The sequence below is a fragment of the Cnephaeus nilssonii genome (assembly GCF_951640355.1).
Source record: "Cnephaeus nilssonii genome assembly, chromosome: 5".
NCBI lineage: Eukaryota > Metazoa > Chordata > Mammalia > Chiroptera > Vespertilionidae > Cnephaeus > Cnephaeus nilssonii.
This window is the reverse complement of record NC_137076.1, coordinates 87,640,027-87,660,598: the sequence shown is the minus strand read 5'-3', so window position 1 is coordinate 87,660,598 and position 20,572 is coordinate 87,640,027. Positions and strand designations below refer to the sequence as shown.

The following is a 20,572-nucleotide window of genomic DNA, read 5'->3' as shown; positions in this document are numbered from 1 at the left end:
CAGAGAAAGCCGAGGATGAGCAAAGGCAGAGCAGGAAGAGGGCTGGATTTGGGGTCAGAAGGCCTCCAATACCAACTCCATTAGTAACCCTAATGACCAGTGACTTCATCGCTCTGAGACTCAATCTTCTCATCTGTAAACCGGCCTTGTCTCTCTCTCAGGGTTATGGAGAAGATCGAATGAGATAACGTTTGGTACAGTGCTGTGCAAATTTGTAAGGGTTATGTCACAAAAGCAATGTCTTCCCTAAGTCTGTCAGCCCCTAACACTCCCTCATTTGACCCATAGCTGTCTCCCTGTGTTGAGCCTCCTCTTGAGATAGAACATTCATTACACACACACTGCACCAGCCCTGCTTGGCTGCTCCCATGCCCATGGTGCCACTGCACTGCTCCACCCAGGGTCCCAGGCGGCCACTGCTGATGAATGCGAGGCAGCAGGCAGGACAATGCCCCATGTGCCATACCTTCCTTGGCCTGCACGTTCATTCCTTCCTTTCCTCAAATTTTGGGGATGACTTCCTATTACCGTACATTTGACTAGACTTGCAGATGTGGCAGGGCCCAGAGAGGCTCAGGGACTTGCCTAAAGTGATCATTGTTGTCATGTTGGAGCCAGGCCCAGGTGCAGGTATCTCCCTGCCTGGTCAGGGGCCTTTCCAGAGACTGAGGTCGGGAGAGGGTCACTTACCAAATTCTTCAAAGAGGGACTCCACGAAGCTGGGCCCGGAGTGGAGGTCGGCTGTGTTCACATACAGATAGGAGACTTCTTTTTCTGGGAGGAAGGAGAACACACCAACAGTGAGGAGGATGGGGACCCGCAGACGCTGACTCTGAGGCGGGGCCAGGTCTTCCCCGCTGCACAGGATACAAGATTCAGTTTGCAAAGCATGTGCACAACCAAAATGATTTCTTTAGTTTTCAAACCTTGTTTTCATTTTTACATTGTTATTGAGGATCTCCTCCAAGTGAAAGGATGCTTAGAGCCCAGTATAGAAAACAGATTACAGGGGCCTCCCTGGAGTGGCTCGGGGCAGGGGCTCCAGCCAGCTCAACGGCCACTGTCCCCTTCTTCCACCCAGTCCTGTGAGGGCAGCCAGTGACTTCGACCTTCTTTGTCACTAGGAAGTGAGGCTCAGAGAATCACTGAGTAGTGACCTCCCAGCGTATCACTCAGACGCCTTCAGTAGTGCAGGACACGGGGCCAGCCCATTAGGGTTCACTGAGGTCTTGATGTACAAATATCATCTCGGGGGCTGATGGGCATAGAGAAAAGGCTGGAGCAGGTGAGGAGACCTTGCTGCTGGGAAGACAGGCAGAGAAGCTGTGGGATACAGGGGGTGGGGGATGAATAACAATGTGGGGCCAACTCATAAAGATGGTGTGTGTCAGTGTGCATCTGTGTACAGGAGTGTGTGATGTGTATGTGTTTGTTGTGTGTGAGAGCATGTGGGATGTGAGAGATGTGCCATGTGTCATGTGTGCTGTGTATGTGAGTGCATGCTGTTGGTGAGAGCGTGGTGTGTGTCACATGTAGTGTATATTTGTTATGGATGTGCTATGCATGTGAGGTGTATGTGAGAATGTGGTGTGCGTGTGAGTGTGGTATGTGGCATGTACCTGTGTGTGGCATGTGCATTGTGTGTGTGAATTTGTAGTGCCTTGGGGATGGAGAGGCACAAAGAGCACAGGCAGGGTTGTGGTGGAGAAGGGCCAAAGTGGATGAGGACGTTGGCCAGATCACGCAAAGTGTTGAATGCTATGCTGTGGGCTTCCTCCTGCCAGCAGCCCTGGGGAGCTACTGAGGGTCCTGAGGGGCTCTGGGCAGAGTGCTGACGTCTGACCTGGGAGAGGCTGCAGGCTCTGCAGGATGGAGGCCACGGCCATCTTCTTCTCCAGGGCGGTGTCGCTGAGGTACTCGTGGTCCAGGAGGCTGAGCAGCCCCGTGAGCTCGGGGAGCAGCTGCTCCAGCACTGCGGAGGAAGCATGGTCATAGCGCTGCGTCCCGGGTCCCGGGACCCAGCCCTGCTCCCACCCCCTAGAGGCCAGGGGACCAGGGGACAGAGGGTGGGGCTGGGTGCACCAGGGAGACCTCAGAGGCCTTCACACAGCTGTCCCAGTGCTGGCCACCCTTGGGAGAGCCCTGCTCAGTTAGCTGTGACATTCCTCTGGGCTTCTCCACTCTGCCTCAGACCTCATGTGGCCTTAGCCTGAGGACTGAACCTCCCAGGCTCATTCTGGCAGCTGAGTCCAGGTGGCCCGAGAAGAGGCACTTAGGCCTCCCTTTGTCCCAGCATGCCCTCTGCTTTGCAGGCCCAGGGCCTTTCCTCACCACAGCCCGAGGCTCAGTGCAGGCCCCAGGCTGGAGCCCTGGCAGTCCAGGACACAGGCAGGAAGGGAGTCTTCCTGTCCCATCAGTCCATACACTTCAATCTCTGGAACCTTCTGTTTCCGGTGCCTTGGCAGGAGCCAAACTAAACATTAACCCTTCCTATCCCAGGCCAAAAACTACCATTACCGTTCTTTCTTTCCATGCGACACCAGTGTTTTTTTAAACTTGAGTGTATATAGGAATTAGCTGGGGATCTTGTCAAAATGCAGATTCTGACTCGGGAGGTCTGGGTGGGACCTGAGAGTCTGCATTGCTGACAAGCTCCCAGCTGCTGCTGCTGCTGCTGCTGCTGCTGCTGGTTGAGACCACATGGAGTTGCAAAATCCTAGGGCACAGGATCCTTTAAAAGTTGGAGCGTGCCAAGACCATGATGTCATTGATGTCTCCCTGTCCCGAATAGTAACAGGAACTTGGTTTGCCTTAGAGCTAAAGACCAGCCTCATTACAGTACTAGTATTGTCCTGCTTTGCAACTCGCCAATCCCTTGTGCATAATAACAGCTAACCTGTGCCGAGCTGCCTAAGCCCTTTCAGACTTACAGTCTTATTTAAATCTCCTGTCAAGCATTTCATTATCTCCATTGTACGGAGAATGAAACTAAGGCTCAGAGTGGTTAAATAACTTCTCCAGTCACACAGCCAGCACGGCCTTGGCTGGACCTGGTTCCCTCACTCTCTTCCTTTCCCCATAGCACCATATTGGTTTGCAGTATTTTATAAATCCTACCAACAGGTTTTGGGATAGGTCCCATGATCACCCTAACTTTTTAGATGAAGAAACTAAGGCTCAGGGAAGATAAATAACTTGCTTGAATTACACAGACGCAAGCAGAAGAGACAGGACTTCAACTCTAGTCTCTTGACTTTCAACTCCATGAGCTTCTCCCCACCCTAGGCCCTCCTGGGGAAGTGGTGAGACTGACTTGTAGCTACAGGATCTGGATGGCTCAGAGGGGCTATAACATCCTGCTTAAGAGAGCTGACCCTGGAGCCAGACTGCCTGGGTTCAAGTTCAGGCTCCATCATCCATTAGCCGTGGGACCTTTGACAAGTTACTTAGCCTATGACTCAGTTTCCTCCTCTGTAAAGGGGGGTAATAACAGTACCTGCCTCTTATTAGTAGGGTCCCTGTGAAGATGAGTTATGTCAGGCATGAAAAATGCTGTGCCCATACATAGTAAATGCTCACGAGGGAGGCCATGCTGAATGCTACAGGGACGGCACTGTGGGGTACCATGGGAGCTTTCTGTGGCCTGCAGTAGGGGTTCGTAGTTGAAAACCCACAACACTGCTCTGCTGTCAGGCAGGAATGCTAAAACTATGGGGTGCAGTGGCAGTTTCTCTCTCTACACGTGGTTTTGAAATGTTTTGGCCTCAGGATTCCTTTACACTTTAAAAAATTATCAAGTACCCCAATGAGCTTTTGTTTTATGTGGGTTATATCTGTCAACATTGGCTGTAGTAAGAATTAAGACTGAGAGAAATTTAAAACACAAGAATACAGAGGCACATATCCCATTAGCCTTCAGAGCTACATGACATCACATGTCATGTAACCATCACATGTCAAAAACTCCACTGTACACCCACGAGGCAATGAGAGTGAAAAGGCCATGTAAGGCCTTAGTGCTGCATAATAATAGTTTTGACCATAGGGACCCTCTGAAAACATCTCGGGGACCTCCTCGACATCCCTGCCCCCACCACGCCTTCTAGAGAATTACTGTCCTTCAATGAATGACGTCAAACTTTTCGGACTATTCTTTTTAATAGTGTGCATTCATTGGTTCTCATTATATTCGCAGAGTTGTGAGACCATCACCACAATCAATTTTAGAATAATTTCATTACTCCCAACATCTCAGCCCTAACAGCCACTAATCTACTTATTGTCTGTATGGATTTGTCTCTTCTGATCATTTCATATCAGTTAAAGGAAAAAAAATTACTACATGGCCTTCTGTCACTGGTTTCTTTCAGGTAGCATAAAGTTTTCAAAGTTCATGTAAGTGAATCGGTGTTTTATTCCTCTTAATTGATAATAGTATTCCAATCAGCTGTCCCCTCTGTCCCTTCCTTTCTCTCCCCTTTCCCTCCCTGTTTTTCCATCCTCTCTTTCTCTTGGCTGTGAGTTTTCAAGGACTTCTTCTTGTTGCTCTCAGCAAGCACCTATGTGTGGCAGCATTCCTGCTTCTCAAACTGTCCTGCGTCTAACTTAAGGTTTGTTATGACTGTTTCTAAAGCAATACCAATTAGGTTGTGAGTGAGTTCTGTGCATTTAAAAACAGGAGCTATAGTATTCAGGCTTTGTAACACTTTTTATTTTTCTCCTGGTCCTTGATGGGGTTCCTAATATGGAATCTTGACTTCTAAGTGTTTTTCGTTTAAATGAGATGTGACGGTAAAAGTCCAAATAATGCAAAGGAGGCTGAGGGGACTGAGTGAACCTGGGCGAGGCAGAGGGGGCGCGAGGAGCTCCCAGTGCTGGTTCCTGCAGCCTGGAAGGAGCTGGCAGGCAGCAGGTGGCAGAGGGAGCCCATCGTGTGGCATTTCCAAAGTGCAGCTGCCCAGGAGCATGAGCAGGGGGTGGGGAGGGGGATCCGCTTGCAGGCAGGAAGCGGGTAAGAACCCTTCCCTAGATCTGAGCCGTTATCGTGTGTTGGGAGTTAGCCTGCGTCATCTCATTTAATCCTCATAAACCGCGCAAGAGGTATGCTTTATTGCAGTCTGTACCCTACAAGGCAGGAAACAGAGGCTTGGAGAAATGAGATCATCCAGCCAGTAAACAGTAAGGCCGGGCCTTAAGCCCAGGTCTGTCCGACTTCAAAGCCTGCCCCCTGCTCCTGAATCCGCCATCAGAAGACTTTGGCTCGGAGCAGCAGAGGCCAGGCTGGGGTGGGGAGCAGGCGGGCAGCCCCTCAAAGCCCTCCCGCTGAGGGCTCTGGGCTATGACTTCACTGGGGCCCCTGACCTGGGGGTCCCCTCACTGGGTGGGTGAGAGCCCCTTACTGTGGGTCTGGAATTCCTGCGCAGTGGGCCTCTCCCCACTGGCCCTTTGAACTTGAGCCCTAACTATGAATATCTCATAGAAGAAAAACAAGTACTAACTCAAAGCACACACCTGACTTAACAGTGGGATCTCATCCCAGAGAGAACCTTGTACTACGGAACTCCCCCGGAAAGCTGGCTTTCAGGTGCAGTGAACACAGAGGTGCCTTTGAGGGCAGCTTTGTCTTTAAGGCCAGATAATTCAAGCCGCAGGGATTTAAACCACAGAGAATTGAATTTGTAGAAAAATCATATAATGCATATGACAAATGGTTCTGCCAGGGCTCATACATTCCCAAGGCTCAAATTTTAGCAAGACTAAGACTCTCCCAGAAGGTTAGTTGGAAGGACAGATTCCCAGACCTGCTATCAGGAGAGTCGGATTCAGTAACCCTGTACTGGGACCCAGGAATCTGCACTTTAATGAGCACTCCGGGTGATTCTGATGCAGGCAGTCCAAGGTCCAGTCTCTGAAAACTACTCCACCAAAAAACGCATACTACGGGGAAGGTCTGTGACCACAGGGAATGAGGGAAGAACTCTCTCATTCCTTAAAAACGTATCAGTAGACACCCCCTCCTGAAATGACAGAGAGGCACGGTGGGAAGAAGAGTCCCTACAGAAAATTATAACTAGCTGGGCGTGGAGTCTTGCTTAGAAGAGCACAGTGATTGGGCTTTAGGGTCAGACCTGTGCAAATCGGAATTCCTGTCTGCCATGTCCACGCTGTACAGAATGGGCATGTTCGAGACTCAGCCCAGCTTTTCTCACCTGTAAAACGAGAATGATAGGACCCCGACCTCCCAGGCTGGGAGAACCAGGCCAGGTCATGCTTGGAAGCACTCAGATGGTGCTGTGCCTGGAGCCAGCAATTGCTCCATGAGGGCATGGTACTGTTGTTGCTGCTATTCTTAAACTCCGCACAACGACGCAGACTCCGCAGTGCTGATCAGAGAGTACTCAGCAACAGATCCGCTGCAGCTGCTGTGACAAGTCCACGAGGACAGGGACTGTGCCTCAACCATAGTAGATGCCCAGGGAGCATTTATTCTGTGAACACGATTCTAACTCTGTCCATTTAACGAGGTGGAAAGTGAGGGTCGAGGAGGTTATTTGACTTAGTTATGGTCACACAACCAGTTGAAAATTAAAGTACCTTGTGTTAAATCCACACCAAGCTTGATGCTTAGATGAGTCATAGAGGAGCAACGCCATGTGCACCACCTGGGCCCCCTCCCAGCTCTGCTGTTTCCCAGCTGTGGGCCTCTGGGGAAACGCCTTAGCATTGCTAAGCTTCCAGTTCTTTGCCTGCAAACAGTGTGGGCAGTAACAGTAGCTGCTTCACATGGCCATCGTGGAGAGGGGATGAAGCGATGCTTGTGGCGTTCAGTGCACCCAGCAGGTGCTCTGTTCATTCATTTGTGACTCCGGCAGCCTCAGGTGCAGTGGTAGGCACAAGGGAGGGGGTAGGTGGTGGCAAGAGGACATCAGGGGACTCTGCAAGCCCTGGGCCCAACACTGAGCTTGGGGTGCCTATGGCAGTGGATCCACTTCCCTCAGTGCTCACTTTCTAAGGACCCCTCCATGTCAGGTGAGGGGACTGCATCTTCCAGTTGGAGCAACAGTAACGCAACCCAGAAATCTCTGCCATCCCGTCAGGAAAGATCTCCTTCACCAATCCCTAACCCACCCCTCCCATCTTCGCTCCTGGTCTAAATCATTTCTGCTTTCTGAGGACAGGAGGGGGCATCAAGGACAGGGCTGTCTTTTATGTCTGAAGTTTATTTAGAGCCACGAATAAATTTCATTGATCTTGTTTGGTTTAGTTGAGCCTCGGGGAGATACAGTGAATCCCAATGAGGAAAAAACACAGGAAGAAATGGTTTAATCATTGTTTATAAGTCTTCAGTCTTTCACTATGTGGGACCGAAACCCAAGAAGGGTGATAATTGTTCTCTGGGATGCAAAAAAGTTTGCCAAATAAAATTAGAAACGTATTTAAAAATATATCTAAGATTAGGCCACAGAGTGCTTATTGTTCCTCGTGAATACCCAACCAAGGCTAAGCTCAATTTTCTCTCTGCTTCTCCACCCTCCCCACGTAACTGAAACCAAAAGGTAGAGAGCAGAAATTAAGCCACAGGCAGAAAAGCACTGCTACTTGCTGCCAGGACCGCATCCTCAGGCCACACCCCTGATGCGGCCTGAGAGGGAAACCCTCCAGTAATTGGCTCCTCACTGCCAGTACAGTTCCAGTGCGGGGAAGGCGGATTTATTCAGAGAACCCAAAGGTAATGAGTGTAATTTCCATGACAAGAGAGAAGTGAATAAATTAAACTTCAGCAAACCACAGAATAACAACCTTTGTTTTGCTTCCTACCAGGTAGGCTCAGAGGGCACTCTGACTTCAGATTTCATCCTGGTCACCTTTTAGCCTGGGATTTACAGAAATGCTTGGAAAAGCTTTCAAGTTAGAATTTCAGTCACTGCAAAGCAGTCGGAGGAAAGACAATTTCTCCTTTGCCCACCTCACTACTTGGCAGGCACCTTTAGGACAAAGAAAACTCATCCTTCTTTGTTTTCATAATCAGAGGAAAGGCAAGCAGCATGGTTTAAAGCTGGAAAATAGGAAGAGTTGTCAGGATGTGGTTTTATGAAGGGCCTACGATTTTTCTTTTGGTTTATTCAATTTTCCTTTCTCATTTCTAAACAGCAAAGCAAAATAACCCAATTTCCATCCCATAAAGGCTCCTGACCTGGAGAAAGAACTAGTGCACTGCTTAAAACATTTTTGAACATGATTTTAGAGATGACTCTCTGTATGCTGTGTGTTAACGACCTAGCACATTAATGAGGTATGACCCATGACAGCAGTGGAGAGGCAAGTCGCCCTGGAAAGGAAAGCAGTGCACTTAACAGGTGTGACCTCCATGTTTGGTGGGGGAAGGAAAGGAAGAGGAACCTCTTTGTGGCCTGCCAACCCTGCAGCCCTTCCAAAGAGACCTCCCCCCAGGCTGCCTTCACGCTCTGCCCCTCAGCCTCCTCACCCAGACTTTTGTATATGCTATTCCCTCTGCCTGTCAGAACGCCCTTCTCCTGAAACCAGTACTGCCCCCCTTGGGCTCTCAATTCACTTCCCACTTCTTAAGGGAAACTTTCCCTGTCCTCCGGACCACAACCATTCCCCTACTTATGCTATCATAGCATCATTCTCCCATGGTACTTTTCATGGTGAAATGTTATATTTACTTATGTCTTCGATTAATGTCCGTTTCCCCTACATCAGTGGTCGGCAAACTCATTAGTCAACAGAGCCAAATATCAACAGTACAACGATTGAAATTTCTTTTGAGAGCCAAGTTTTTTAAACTTAAACTTCTAACGCCACTTCTTCAAAACAGACTCGCCCAGGCCGTGGTATTTTGTGGAAGAGCCACACTCAAGGGGTCAAAGAGCCGCATATGGCTCACGAGCTGCGGTTTGCCGACCACTGCCCTACATGAGCCTGAACTCCCTGAGGGCAGGAATAGTGCCTGCTTTTGCTAGTGCCTGACACAGATAAGTGCGTATTTGTGGAATGAATGAATTCTTGAAGCAAACTTTTCTTCAGAGTTGATAAAGTATAATGACTAGTTAATGTGATTTGAAGACCATGCCTGTCCTCACAGTGGCTCAGCATAGTAAAAAGATGCTTAAAAAAAGAAAAAAGAAGAACCAAAAGCCCTGGGTAACAAAAGGAACCAGAAGCCCAACTGCCTAAGCTCCCCAAACCCTATTTTGGTTGAACTTGTATCCCTCGTGTGAGTATGGCTGCCCATTATTTAGTGATGCCCATTTTGTAGTTGGTGGATTTTAATCTTAACATGTAAATTAGGAAATTAAAACTAACATATATTGAGTGACCCAAACTACTCGAGTTCAAGTCCCGTTTCCGCATTTCCTAGCTGTGTACCTTTGGGACACTTACATAACCACCCCATTCCTCATGTACATCATCAGTGACCTGTGAGTATACCACCTCATCAGTGTGAAGGGGCCCTAATACATGAGAATGTGCCTAGAACAGTGTCTGGCACATAGTAAGTACTCAATAAATGTTAGCTATTTACATTACTCTTCCATAATTATCATGTAAGTCATATTCTGCTTTAAGAGAGTTACATGTATTATTTACATAATTTCATTCTTTTTAAAAAAATAGTTTATTGATTTTTAGAGAGAACGAAACATCGATGTGAGATTGGCTGCCTCCTGCATACCCTGAACTGGGGATCGAGCCTGAAACCCAGGCATGGGCCCTAGAGCAGGAATCAAACTGGCAACCTCCTGGTGCACGGGACTACACCAAACTAACTGAGCCTTACTGGCCAGAGTGGTAATTTCATTCTTATGACAAGATAGACTAGCCCCATTTTGTAGGTGTGGGAACTGAGGATTGCAGAATGGGAAGAATACTGAGGAGCTACTAAGGGATGCCTCCCCCCAAGCTCCTTCAGGATGCTACTTTTGTCTATGTCCAGCTCTGGGTAAAGCAGCCGAGAAGCCCCAGCAATACAGGCGAGGCCAGTAGAATTGCCCCTTCCCTTCAGGGGTGCAGAAATCTCTCCTTTTCCTGCCCATGGTCTCTTCCAAGTTGCTGCAGATCTACCCATCTGGAGCCATGGGGACATCCCACTTCCTTCCTTTGAATTTACAAGCACTTCTCTAAGTCCAAGAGAAGGCCATTGGAGGGGACCACACCAGTTGGACTAGCATTGTTGATCACTAAAACAAACACTTCCTGTTGTCTCAGAGTATACAGGGGAGACCATGGTTCATGGGGCTGGAAAAGAATGAAAAAAGAGTAGCAAAGAAATCCCAGCTGCAAAGCCAATGCCTCAGTGCCGACTGATTTCCAGGAGTTAAATATAGCGCTGGTGTGAGGGAGGGCAAGGGGGAGCGAGGTCACCTTGGAAGACTTTTGTGTGTGTTAATTAAAGCTCTGGCAGGAAACTGAATATCCTTTATGCTGAAGAGAATAGTACAAGTTTGACTCCATGGGACAGAAACACAAAATCCCAAGGTAGGGAGGTGGTAAAGAAAGGTTGGAAGATTTGGGATTTGGCATAAGGATCTGGTTTGGGTTCTAACTCCTGCCACTTACTAGTGTCGAATTTGGGGTAAGTCAGTAGCTCCTCTGAGTGTCATTTTCCTCTTCTGTAATGAGGGGTGCAGAATCCCCATGTGTAGGTCTGTGCCAGGGGGCATTGGGAATGGCTAGGAAAGGGTTTGTCAACCGTGGGGATTATAATTAGGGATAGTAGAGTAGTACAATTCTCTCATCTACTGGAAGACTGGGAGGCCAGAAGTCAGGGAGGTCACAGGTCAGTGGGGAAGCAGGTGGTGGGGCAGGGTGACAGGGTCTGTGAAAGCCCTGCATCTTAGTGGCCTTTCTAGCTCTGCCTAGCTCCTGTCATCCACCAGCAGCGCCCTCGCTCTGGGCACCAGGAATCATAGCTCCCTCTTCAACAAGCATTTTTAGGCAGGAGGGGGTGGGGCAAGCCACCAACCTCTAAGGAAATAACTTCAGGCTGTGGGACTGGGCTCTCCCAGAATTGTTCCTTTGTCTGCGGGTTCCTCCCTGTTTAGTTCACAAAGGAAATGGTTCCAGGAGGAAGTGGAAAACTGTGACACACACATTCACCCCCCCCACACAACATGGCAGCTGTTTCCACTTTCAGCTGTCTGTACCACCTCCCTCACACAAAGCTGGGAAACAAGCAGTCCCAGGGGTGGCCGGGGAGACGCAATGATGAAGCAGGTAGTGCTTTTGAGATTGTAAGTGATGTTCCAGATGTTGTGCTAAACATTTTGTGTTGATTACCTCATTTAGTCCTGGTAATGACCTTGTGAGGTAGATACTGCTTTTGCCCTGTTCTACACATGAACCAAGTGAGGCTCTGAGAGGCACAGTCAGTTGTCTAAAGGCACATAGATAACAGAACCAAGATTCAAACGTAGACCTAACTCTAGAGCCCAAGCTTCCTATGGTTGCATTATAATACCTGGTGGCCATCTTCTTCTAATAGGGATTCCCAACACCCAAAGCTTGCTGAAACCAAAAATGAGCACCTCATGACCGTTCCCCACTGGTGTCCACTCACAGGATGGGCACCTGGCCTGAGCCTACATGGGGCTGGGCTTTCTGTTTCTGAGAAGTTTGAGGACCCATCTCACCAATAGCCTGGGGCAGACATCAAGAACAGCTGGCTAGGGGTATGCAGATAATGCGGATAATAATAAGGATATCCAAGAATGACAGACAACATTTATTGAACACTGGGCACTGTGTCTGACCCTTTTCTTTCTTTTTATAAATAGGATTTCAGGTAGACAAAAATTGGGTTAATCCCAATTCTTGCTTTATGAGACATTGTCATTATCATTCCATGCACACTCCTCTTTCATATAGTTATTTATTTACTTAGTTATTTTTGCTAATGTGGTAACCACCCACGAATCTACTATTCAAAGCAAAAGCCAAGATCTGGACGGTAGCTTACATCCCACTATGATCCCACGCTTCTGCGTCCCCCACCAACCTACTAGTAGCTGCCATCTTAAGTGCTGTATTCTTCACACTCCTGCCTTCCCTTGTCTGTAGTGTCATTGCAATAGATGTACCTGTAAACATTTAAACATTTCTTCACTTTATTAAAAGGGCATAATGTTATAGGTAATCTTTTGTGAACTTTTTCTTTACTATTATTATACAAACAGTTATCTAGTTGTTGCCTGCCATTGCATTTATTCACTGTTTTGTGTGACATTCCATGGTGGGAACATTCTCCGTGCTTAATCTTCTGTGCCTACTACTTCATTTAATCTTTGTGGCAACCCTATGTCACAGGAGCTCTTCTCATCCCAGTTTTACTGACAAGCAGCTGAAGCCTAGAGAGGCTAAAGAGCTTTCTGGCGGTCACAGGTGCCAGGTTTGAATCTTTCTGGCTCCCACTGTACACCTTGTTTTGGCGTAGAGGAGAGAACACAGGAGCTACAGTCAAAAGCCCGGGCTCCAGCCGCAGCTCCACACTTACTGGTTGTGTGGCCTTGGGCAAATGGCTTCCTGTCTCTGTGTCTCAGTTTCCTTCACATTAAAGTGGGTGATGATAGCTGTCCTGCCTACCTTTCGGGCCTATTGTGATACTCAAATCTGACAGTGACTGTGAAAAGTGAGAGCACGCTGTACCCTGAAGTTTTGTAAGTTGGTAAACTGTGATTAATAGTATAATGTGCCATCTGCTCCCCTCTCTGCAGTCAAACCATAGAACCTGTGTAGGATTCAGGAGATGAGAATGAACAGAATCCCTCTTCTGAAAGGCAAAGGTTAGATTGATGATCAGCCCATAGAAACCTCAGTGTTATAAAGAACCAGAAAATCATCCATAGATACTTCAGGGAACATAGTATATATTTATCTTTATTATGTTCGATGGGTCTTTTTAAAAGTTATGTTTTTATTTCCTACCTATTTTCAATATCTGAGACCCCACCTACCCCATTGTTCTTTTTCACGATATTTCCTCTGCATGGCTTTCAGCTGCTATCCGCTACTAGCTTGGGTAAGTTACTTAACTTCTCCGTGTCTCCTCATCTGCAAAATGGGGTTAGTAATAACTCTACACTTTATAGGGTTGTCATGTGGACCCAGTAAGGTAATATATAGAGTGCTTAGAGCAGTTTCTGATACATACCAAGTTGACTATTATTGTTATTTAAATTTTCTCCTACTCCCAACTCATCCTTGGGAGTTGATTTAGATACCACTTCCCCCAGGTCAGTGGGTCCCAACCGCTTTTTGGCCATGCCCCACCTAAGCATCTCTAAAATCCTGGTGCCCCCACCCCCCACCCCGTGATGTAATTATTCAAAAAGTGAATTCCTATTCACATGGAGGAAGCCTAAAAGTCCACTAACTTGGTCTAAACAAGCTTCCAAAGAACATGGCATCTATGAAAGAGAAAAATAAAAGAATGAAAGGACAGTTGAAGTACTGAGGAAGAAATCACTAAGAAAATCCTAATAATAATAATATGAAGTGATATAAAAAATAGCAAATAAAGTTTCAAAACATATAATAGAGAACTGAAATACATAAGTATGTCACCATATATGCTTATCTACTGTATATGAGGCCCCTAGAACCATAAGAAATGCAAAAAATTCACTGTTAATAACTCATTCTCGAATTGCCCCCCTTAAAAATCAAATTGCCCCCGTGTGGGGCGTGTGCCCCATGTTGGGAACCACTGCTCCAGGTGGTCCATCCTGCTTTCCTGGACAGGTGAGATCATCCTGTTACACCCTTCAGAGCAGATGACTTGTTCTCCTCCATTAAACTGTGAACCCATGAGGGCAGAGGTGATGCCTGATTTAATATCTGCCACTGCTACCCAGTGCCCGCACAGTATATAACAGGTGACTGGGGAGGGATTAATTGACAACCCTGAATTCAGAGAAAGGATCGCAGACTAGGGAGGGGGCTGTGAATCCTGCCTATGACAACTGTCTCCAAGAGCAGAAGGGCTCATGTGTGTAGGGGGGTAGGGGGAGGGTGGAGCACTAGGCCACTGGGGGTACTGGAGGGCAGAAATCTGAACTAAGAAGAAGCAGATGTCCCTTCCAAGAGTTTAATCAGAACAGCGGGTAGTTAAGACACTGGGTGACTGGGTGAAAAACACCCAGAATCAAACCTGGGACTTGCCCTCCCTGGCCCAGTGACCCCAGGCAGTGATGTCATCTCATTTTAACCTGAGAATTGTGATAATGAGAGCACTGACCTCAGAGCTCTGACATACATTATCTCCCCTTCTGAGGTGAGCAGAAGGGGAGATAATGCACAGAGTGTTAGGCATTGTGCCAAGCACAAGAGTCCTTCTGAAAAGTTTGGTTGTTACTATTGATGTTGTTGGCAGTCACAGGGGATTCAAGCATCACCCAGGGCTAGCCTAAATGTTCCAGGTAGGAGGCTAAAGGTCAGATTCAGAATGGCCACCTTGACTGCTGCCCAGGTAAGAAGTCCCTCTCTCCCTTCTGTCCCCTCACCTGCCAAAGCCTCCCAGTGCTAACCCTGGATTTGGTTCTGCGCCAGGCAGCCAGGAATCCAGTTCCTAGGGAGCCCAGCCATCCTGGGGCGAATCCTGCCTCCAGGACTAGGGATGGGGACCAAGAAAATGATGGTTGAAGGTCCTAGGAATGAATGTCTTGAGTCTTGAAGAGCCCTAGACAAATGCCTTCATTAGACCAACAATTCTCCACAGTGAACGCTATTGAACATGGACAGAGTTTGAAGTTTTCTCTCTCCTGTTCTTAACTGAAACATGAAGGCTAGTTAATCGTATAGTCTGCTGCTCACCTGCAATATTTGCTGAAGCTCCTAACTGGTCACCTCTTTCCAAGCTCCCCCTGTCTACTCTGAGGTGAGCTCACTGCTGGCTTCAATTATTTCCCCAAATGGCAACACTTAGCATAACCCCCACCTGCTCACACCTCAGCAAGAGCTCCCCAGGGCCAGACACCAGTTTCCGTTGTGACACAGGTGAAGAAAGAGCTCCACACATGCGTGCAATCCCTGTGGTTTATCCCCAACTCCTTTGTAATCCCATCCTTTGGATGGGCAGTTGGGGGGAAGCCAAAAGCTGCGGGAAAGTGTTACTGAAAGAACTTGGATTCTATTCTAATTCATTAAGAAAGGCGATCATTACAAAGCTGTATTTTAAGCATTAGCTTTTTTTTTTTTTAATGCTTCCGAGTGCTGAGTGCTTTTCTTGCATGAATCCAGTTATCCCCCCTGGGTAGGCAGGAGATTATCATCTCCATTTTTAGTTGAAGAAACTCAGACTCGGGATTAAGTGGAAGGAGTAGAACTGTGATTCAAACCCGGGCAACCTGACACCAGAGCCATAGCACTCAGCTCCCACACTATGCTGTCTCTATAATTAGTTACAAACTGAGCAACACAGCCTCTCAGGGCCTGGGGCACACCCAGCTAAGGACCTGGAGGATGCGGCCCCTCTCTTGGGAAGGACTTCAGAGGTTCCATTTAACCTGTAGGTACGCTGACCGGCTTGCACCCTCAGCACGTTTCCGTGCCTTCCTTCCAGCCTGCCATTTCCTCCACCTGCAATGCCACCTCTCCAGCGCTTCTGAGGTTCATGGCTAGAAAGTGTCCCTTGAACCCTCTGTTTTTTTTTTTTAATATATTCTCTTTGATGGACAATGACCAGGTATGAGTTCATGCCATAGACACTAGTGACCAAGTCTTACTTTCTCTGCCTCACTAGGAGGTTCCGGGGCACAGGGACCCTGAGTTTTTTCTCTGTCACCCCTCAGAGCTGCACCTGGTTGCTGGCGAGAGGTGAGGAAATGCGACCCGCCTCTGGCTTCCCAGCACCCTCCTAGGTCAGTTTTCTTCTTGGTTCAAGTGGAGCTAAAAAAAAATTCCCCTTGGTTTCTTATCAGCTGGATCTGCTCTCAGCAAACCCTTCAACAAGAATGGGCAGGAAGAATAAATATTTATTCTACAAATGAATAAATCTGATTCCATCTTCAAAAGAAAGCTTTAGTATAAATTATCATAATTTCTCTATTCTAAGATGCCACTGATTTTAAGATGTCTTACCTATTAAAAAACAGCTTTTTGGGAAAAAACACACAGAAAGAGGAACAAATTCATATATCAATTATAAGCTATGTTCTGACTTGTTTTCAAATTATGAGCGAAAGTTTTTTTAGAAAATTATAGAGGTGGTAGGGGCGAGTCAGCTGGGCTGCACAGGCTCAGGAAACAAGTTACAGAAGCAAAAGAAGCTTAGGAGGGAGGAAGGCAAAGGCAAGGCGCCTGGGGGTAGAGGGGGACGAGAAAGGCCCCAGCATGCTCCTGAGGGGGAGAGCGCCAGATATATTCTGATTTTTAAAAAATATGTCTTGGTATCAATGAAATTTAAAAAATATGGTCCGATTCAATTTTTATTTTCTTTTGGCTCGGTTGGTCTCAGATAAAAGGCCCCAAACCTTGACCAAACCACTGTGAAGCATGAGCAGGTATCGGCAATGTGTCTTGGCCAAGTCCCAGCCCTGAATCCCTGTGGGCTGCTGGGTCAGTGAGGGCATGTCATGGCCACCCATGCACTAGTGGCAGCTCTGAGCCCACAAATCAGTGGACAGGTTTTTTCTCCACAACGGAGATATGTCTGTGCTCTACTGATACCTTATGACCACATTAGTGGTGCCGTGGAAAGCCAACTGTGACCTTAGGCAACATGCTGCCTATTGGGCCTCAGTTTCCCCAGTTGTAAAATGAGGGGCCTAGGATTTCAAATGCTGTTCTGACGAAGCTGTGGCATCTGTGTAGCTTCCTTAGGGGCTGCCTTGGGAGTAGGAGGGATGCAGTGGGCTGTACTCAGTGTTCTCATTTCTACTTCACCCAAAGCAGCTCTATTGCTTAAGATTTTGTTTGCAAAAGGATTCTGGGGCTAAAAGTAGTTCAAAAAAGCACTGGTAAATGGCCTTCAGCCAACGCTGCTCTTAAATACAAACTCTTGTATGGTCTAAGGACAATGCTTCATTCCTCAGTCTGAACACACCCTCAGAATCCTACTCACCACGGTGCTCCAACAGACACGCCCAACTCTACATTCTAATCCAGGGACTGGCAAACTTTCCCTTATTTTAGGCTTTGCAGGCCAAACATGACCACTCTGACAACTATTCAACTTTGCCATCGTAGTGAGAAAGTAGCCATAGACAGTGCATAATGAATGGGCATGGCTGTGTTCCAATAAAACTTTATTTACAAAAAGAGGTGGCAGGCTGGAGTTGGTCCACGGCCTGAGGTGTGCAGATCCCTGCCCTATAATACTTCGGCCTGACAGGTGAAGAAACTGAAGCGCAAGGAAGAGATTCAAGGAACTGGTCTGTTTGGGATCCCCTTCTCCCCGGCCGTGAGTGTAGGTTCGCTCCCTCGCCCCTGCATTGCTCACTTAGCCGTGACTCCTACCCTGGGACTACACAGCTGAGGGAACGGTGCCTGGAAAAGGCACGTGCCCACTTCTCCCTCTCAGGAGATCAGCTTTCCCTGGTTCCTAGAGGGCTATAAAAAGCCTGAGCTCGCCTCCTATGGGACCTGCTGTCGGAGCTGGAATGACTGCAATGCTGCCACATTCTGCCCCCAGTGTAGCCTGACAACTGTGTCAGGGAGAAGAATCCTGCCTGGCTGGCTCTGCACCTCCACCTTGACCTGGGTGCGGCTGGGATTCCCGAATGGAATTTTAGATGGAGCACAAACCCTGCCTGGGCTCTTTGGGGGCAGTCTCTTGGTTAATTCCAGGAGGATCAGAGCTTCTTGAATTCTAAATACCAGAACTCCTACGGCCTCAGCAGTAATGTGAAGGCTAAGAAATCAAATCTCACTGGCAGCTGCCTGGCCCTATTGTTCAGATCCCTTTTCTCTCCCCTGTTTCTTGGCAGCCTCCCCGCCCCTGCCTTGAAATATTTACCTGATAAGTTCTTGCGGTTTCTCTAACAGGGCCTTCATCTACTGACCTGGGAATGACTCTTCAACATTCATGGAGAAGCAATAGAAAGCAATGGTAAAGGACTTAGGTTTGAATGTAAAGGACTTAGGTTAGGCAGGGTGGGTAAATAAACCTTTCTAACCTTCAGTTTCTTCATCTGTAAAATGGGGAAATTGAAATATATACATATAATTGAATTTATAACTATATATATAATATATTTATAATTATGTAATGAAAATAAATAACAGAAAATAACTTGAAAATGCAAGAGGGGACAAAGTCATGATAAACATTCCCATTGAATTTCCTTGGGGGGATGGAAGGAAAAAAAATATCACAAATATATCAATCACTTCAAATAGTCTATGAATTCACACACTGACATGAGCCACAAATACCTCTCTATAGGGGCTGTACTCATTAGCCTACCAGATTTTTGTCAAAAACTACAAAATTGTGCTTATATATTGACTAGAGGCCTGATGCACGACATTTGTGCAAGAGTAGGCCTTCCTTTCCCTGGCTGCCGGCACCGGCTTCCCTCTGGCAAAAAGTATAATATGCTAATTAGACCAGATGTCCTTCTGGACGACCTTCTGGACGAAGCTGGGGCTGCAAGGGAAGCCCGGGTCCCGGGTGCCAGAAGGAAGCCAGTGCTGGCAGCCGGGGGAAGGAAGGCCTACTCTTGCACGAATTTCGTGCATTGGGCCTCTAGTAGATAATAAAAGCCTAATATGCAAATTGACTGAAAGGCGGAGTGACGGGTGGAATGACCAGTCGCTATGACACGCACTGACCACCAGGGGGCTGACGCCAGCCCATAGGCCCCAGGCTGGCCAAGGTGGGTACCAGCAAGGGCCCCTGATGGACCTGCTGGTTGCCTGGCAGAGGGATGAGACTGGTGGTGGCGGCAGGGGGCAGGGGGCAGGGCCAGCAAGCAGGTGGCGCCAGACCTGCCAAGGCAGGTGCCAGTGGGGGCCCCCCTATTGTCCCAAAGATTGGCCCTGATTGCCGGCCAGGCTTAGGGACCCTACCCATGGACGAATTTTGTGCACCAGGCCTCTAGTATATTGATAATTCATACGCATGCCCTATCTGTGATTTTAGAAAATAGAAGCTACACATTGTACAGACACTCAGAACTCATAGCAGTATGCAGCATTTTTGGATGGAATTTCTCCTGCAATAAAATTAATGGCATATTTTATGGACATAAGGCTAAATTGCTTCAACTTCATGCTTGTTGAGAGGATTAAATGGCTCGACATACACATGTAAACTGCCTGAGTCATGGTGAACACTCATTGGCTATTATTATTAAACATCTGCTCTGTATTAGACACTGGAAATGAGATGAAAAGACAGTTTAAGACCATAGGACTCATATATACATGGAGGAGGCATTTCAGGTAGTGCAGTGAAATCTTCTAAAAGAGAGTGGAGGGCCCAGCTGTTGTGGCTCAGTGGTTGAGTGTTGACCTATGAACCAGGAGATCGAGGTTCGATTCCTGGTCTAGGCACATGCCAGGGTTGTGGACTTGGTACCCAGTGGGGTGTGTGCAGGAGACAGCCTATCAATGATTCTCTCTCATCATTGATGTTTGTTTCTCTTTCCCTCTCCCTTCCTCTCTGAAATCAATAAAAATATATTTTAAAAAAAGATGGTGGAGGTAACCCAAAGTCGGAGAAGAGGTCAAAGCGGGGATGTGGCAGGGGAGTTTTCACAGGGAAGTCTCTTTCAGGGAGGGAGAGTAGCAGAGTCATCTTTTTGAACCTCACTTTTTACACCTGTCCAATGGGAAGAATGTTTCAGCTGTCCACTTCACAGGACTTTTGCCAGAGTTGAGAGAAGCCACAGGAGAGAAGCGCAGGGCTGGAAGGGTCCCCAGAGAAAGGATTTTAGTGGTCAATTCTCTGTGTGAATTCCTCTTATCACCCAGGTTCCTTCTTACCCATAGCAACCCCCCAGTGAATGACTGCTGAGTGAGAGCATGTGTGATCTCCAGAGGTTGCCAGGCTCTGAAGGAAGCATGCTATGATGCTCCACACCCCTGACACTAGCTGAAATGGGCAGAACTGGCAAATGTGAGAATGCTTCTGAAAGTTAAAAGCTTCATGAAAATGTATGTTCTTATATTGCAGAAGTGCATGGATGAGCCAGGACTAAGATGTGGGATTTCTACTTCCAGGTCCAGATCCATTTCTGGCACTGTGTGCTGGGACATTTATTGGGGGGTTTGTCTTCTCAAGCTAGAGTTCATATAACCCATGGCAGAGTCCATGGCAGAGGCAGGGCAGGTATGGAAGGAGAAGCCTCTGGGTAAACACAGTGCATCTCTGGAGGAACACTGCACAAAGATTTTTGGGGTGGGAGTGTGTTCAGATATACAGGGTATCCCCCAAAATGTATACACACTTTAGCAGATGATGGCTCAATTTTGAAGATGAAATGTATTTTTAATAAACACTGCCTTTATAATTATTCAAAATGTGTGCATTCATCTTTTGGGGACACCCTATATTATGAACTATAGTAGAAAATTTGCTTGGCTTTTTAAAGTTAAAGTGAGACATTTC

General features: G+C 47.4%; 1 protein-coding gene across 1 annotated transcript in view; it reads right to left on the bottom strand.

Moving 5' to 3' along the window:
* AFAP1L1 (actin filament associated protein 1 like 1) overlaps positions 1-20,572 on the bottom strand; it is a 63,044-nt gene that overhangs the window by 34,462 nt on the left and 8,010 nt on the right. The window contains exons 2-3 of the mRNA XM_079772462.1: positions 1,844-1,972; positions 691-774 (exon numbers count right to left, since the gene is read on the bottom strand). Coding sequence (XP_079628588.1) covers positions 691-774; positions 1,844-1,972 — 213 coding nt within the window. The remainder of the gene's footprint in view (positions 1-690; positions 775-1,843; positions 1,973-20,572) is intronic.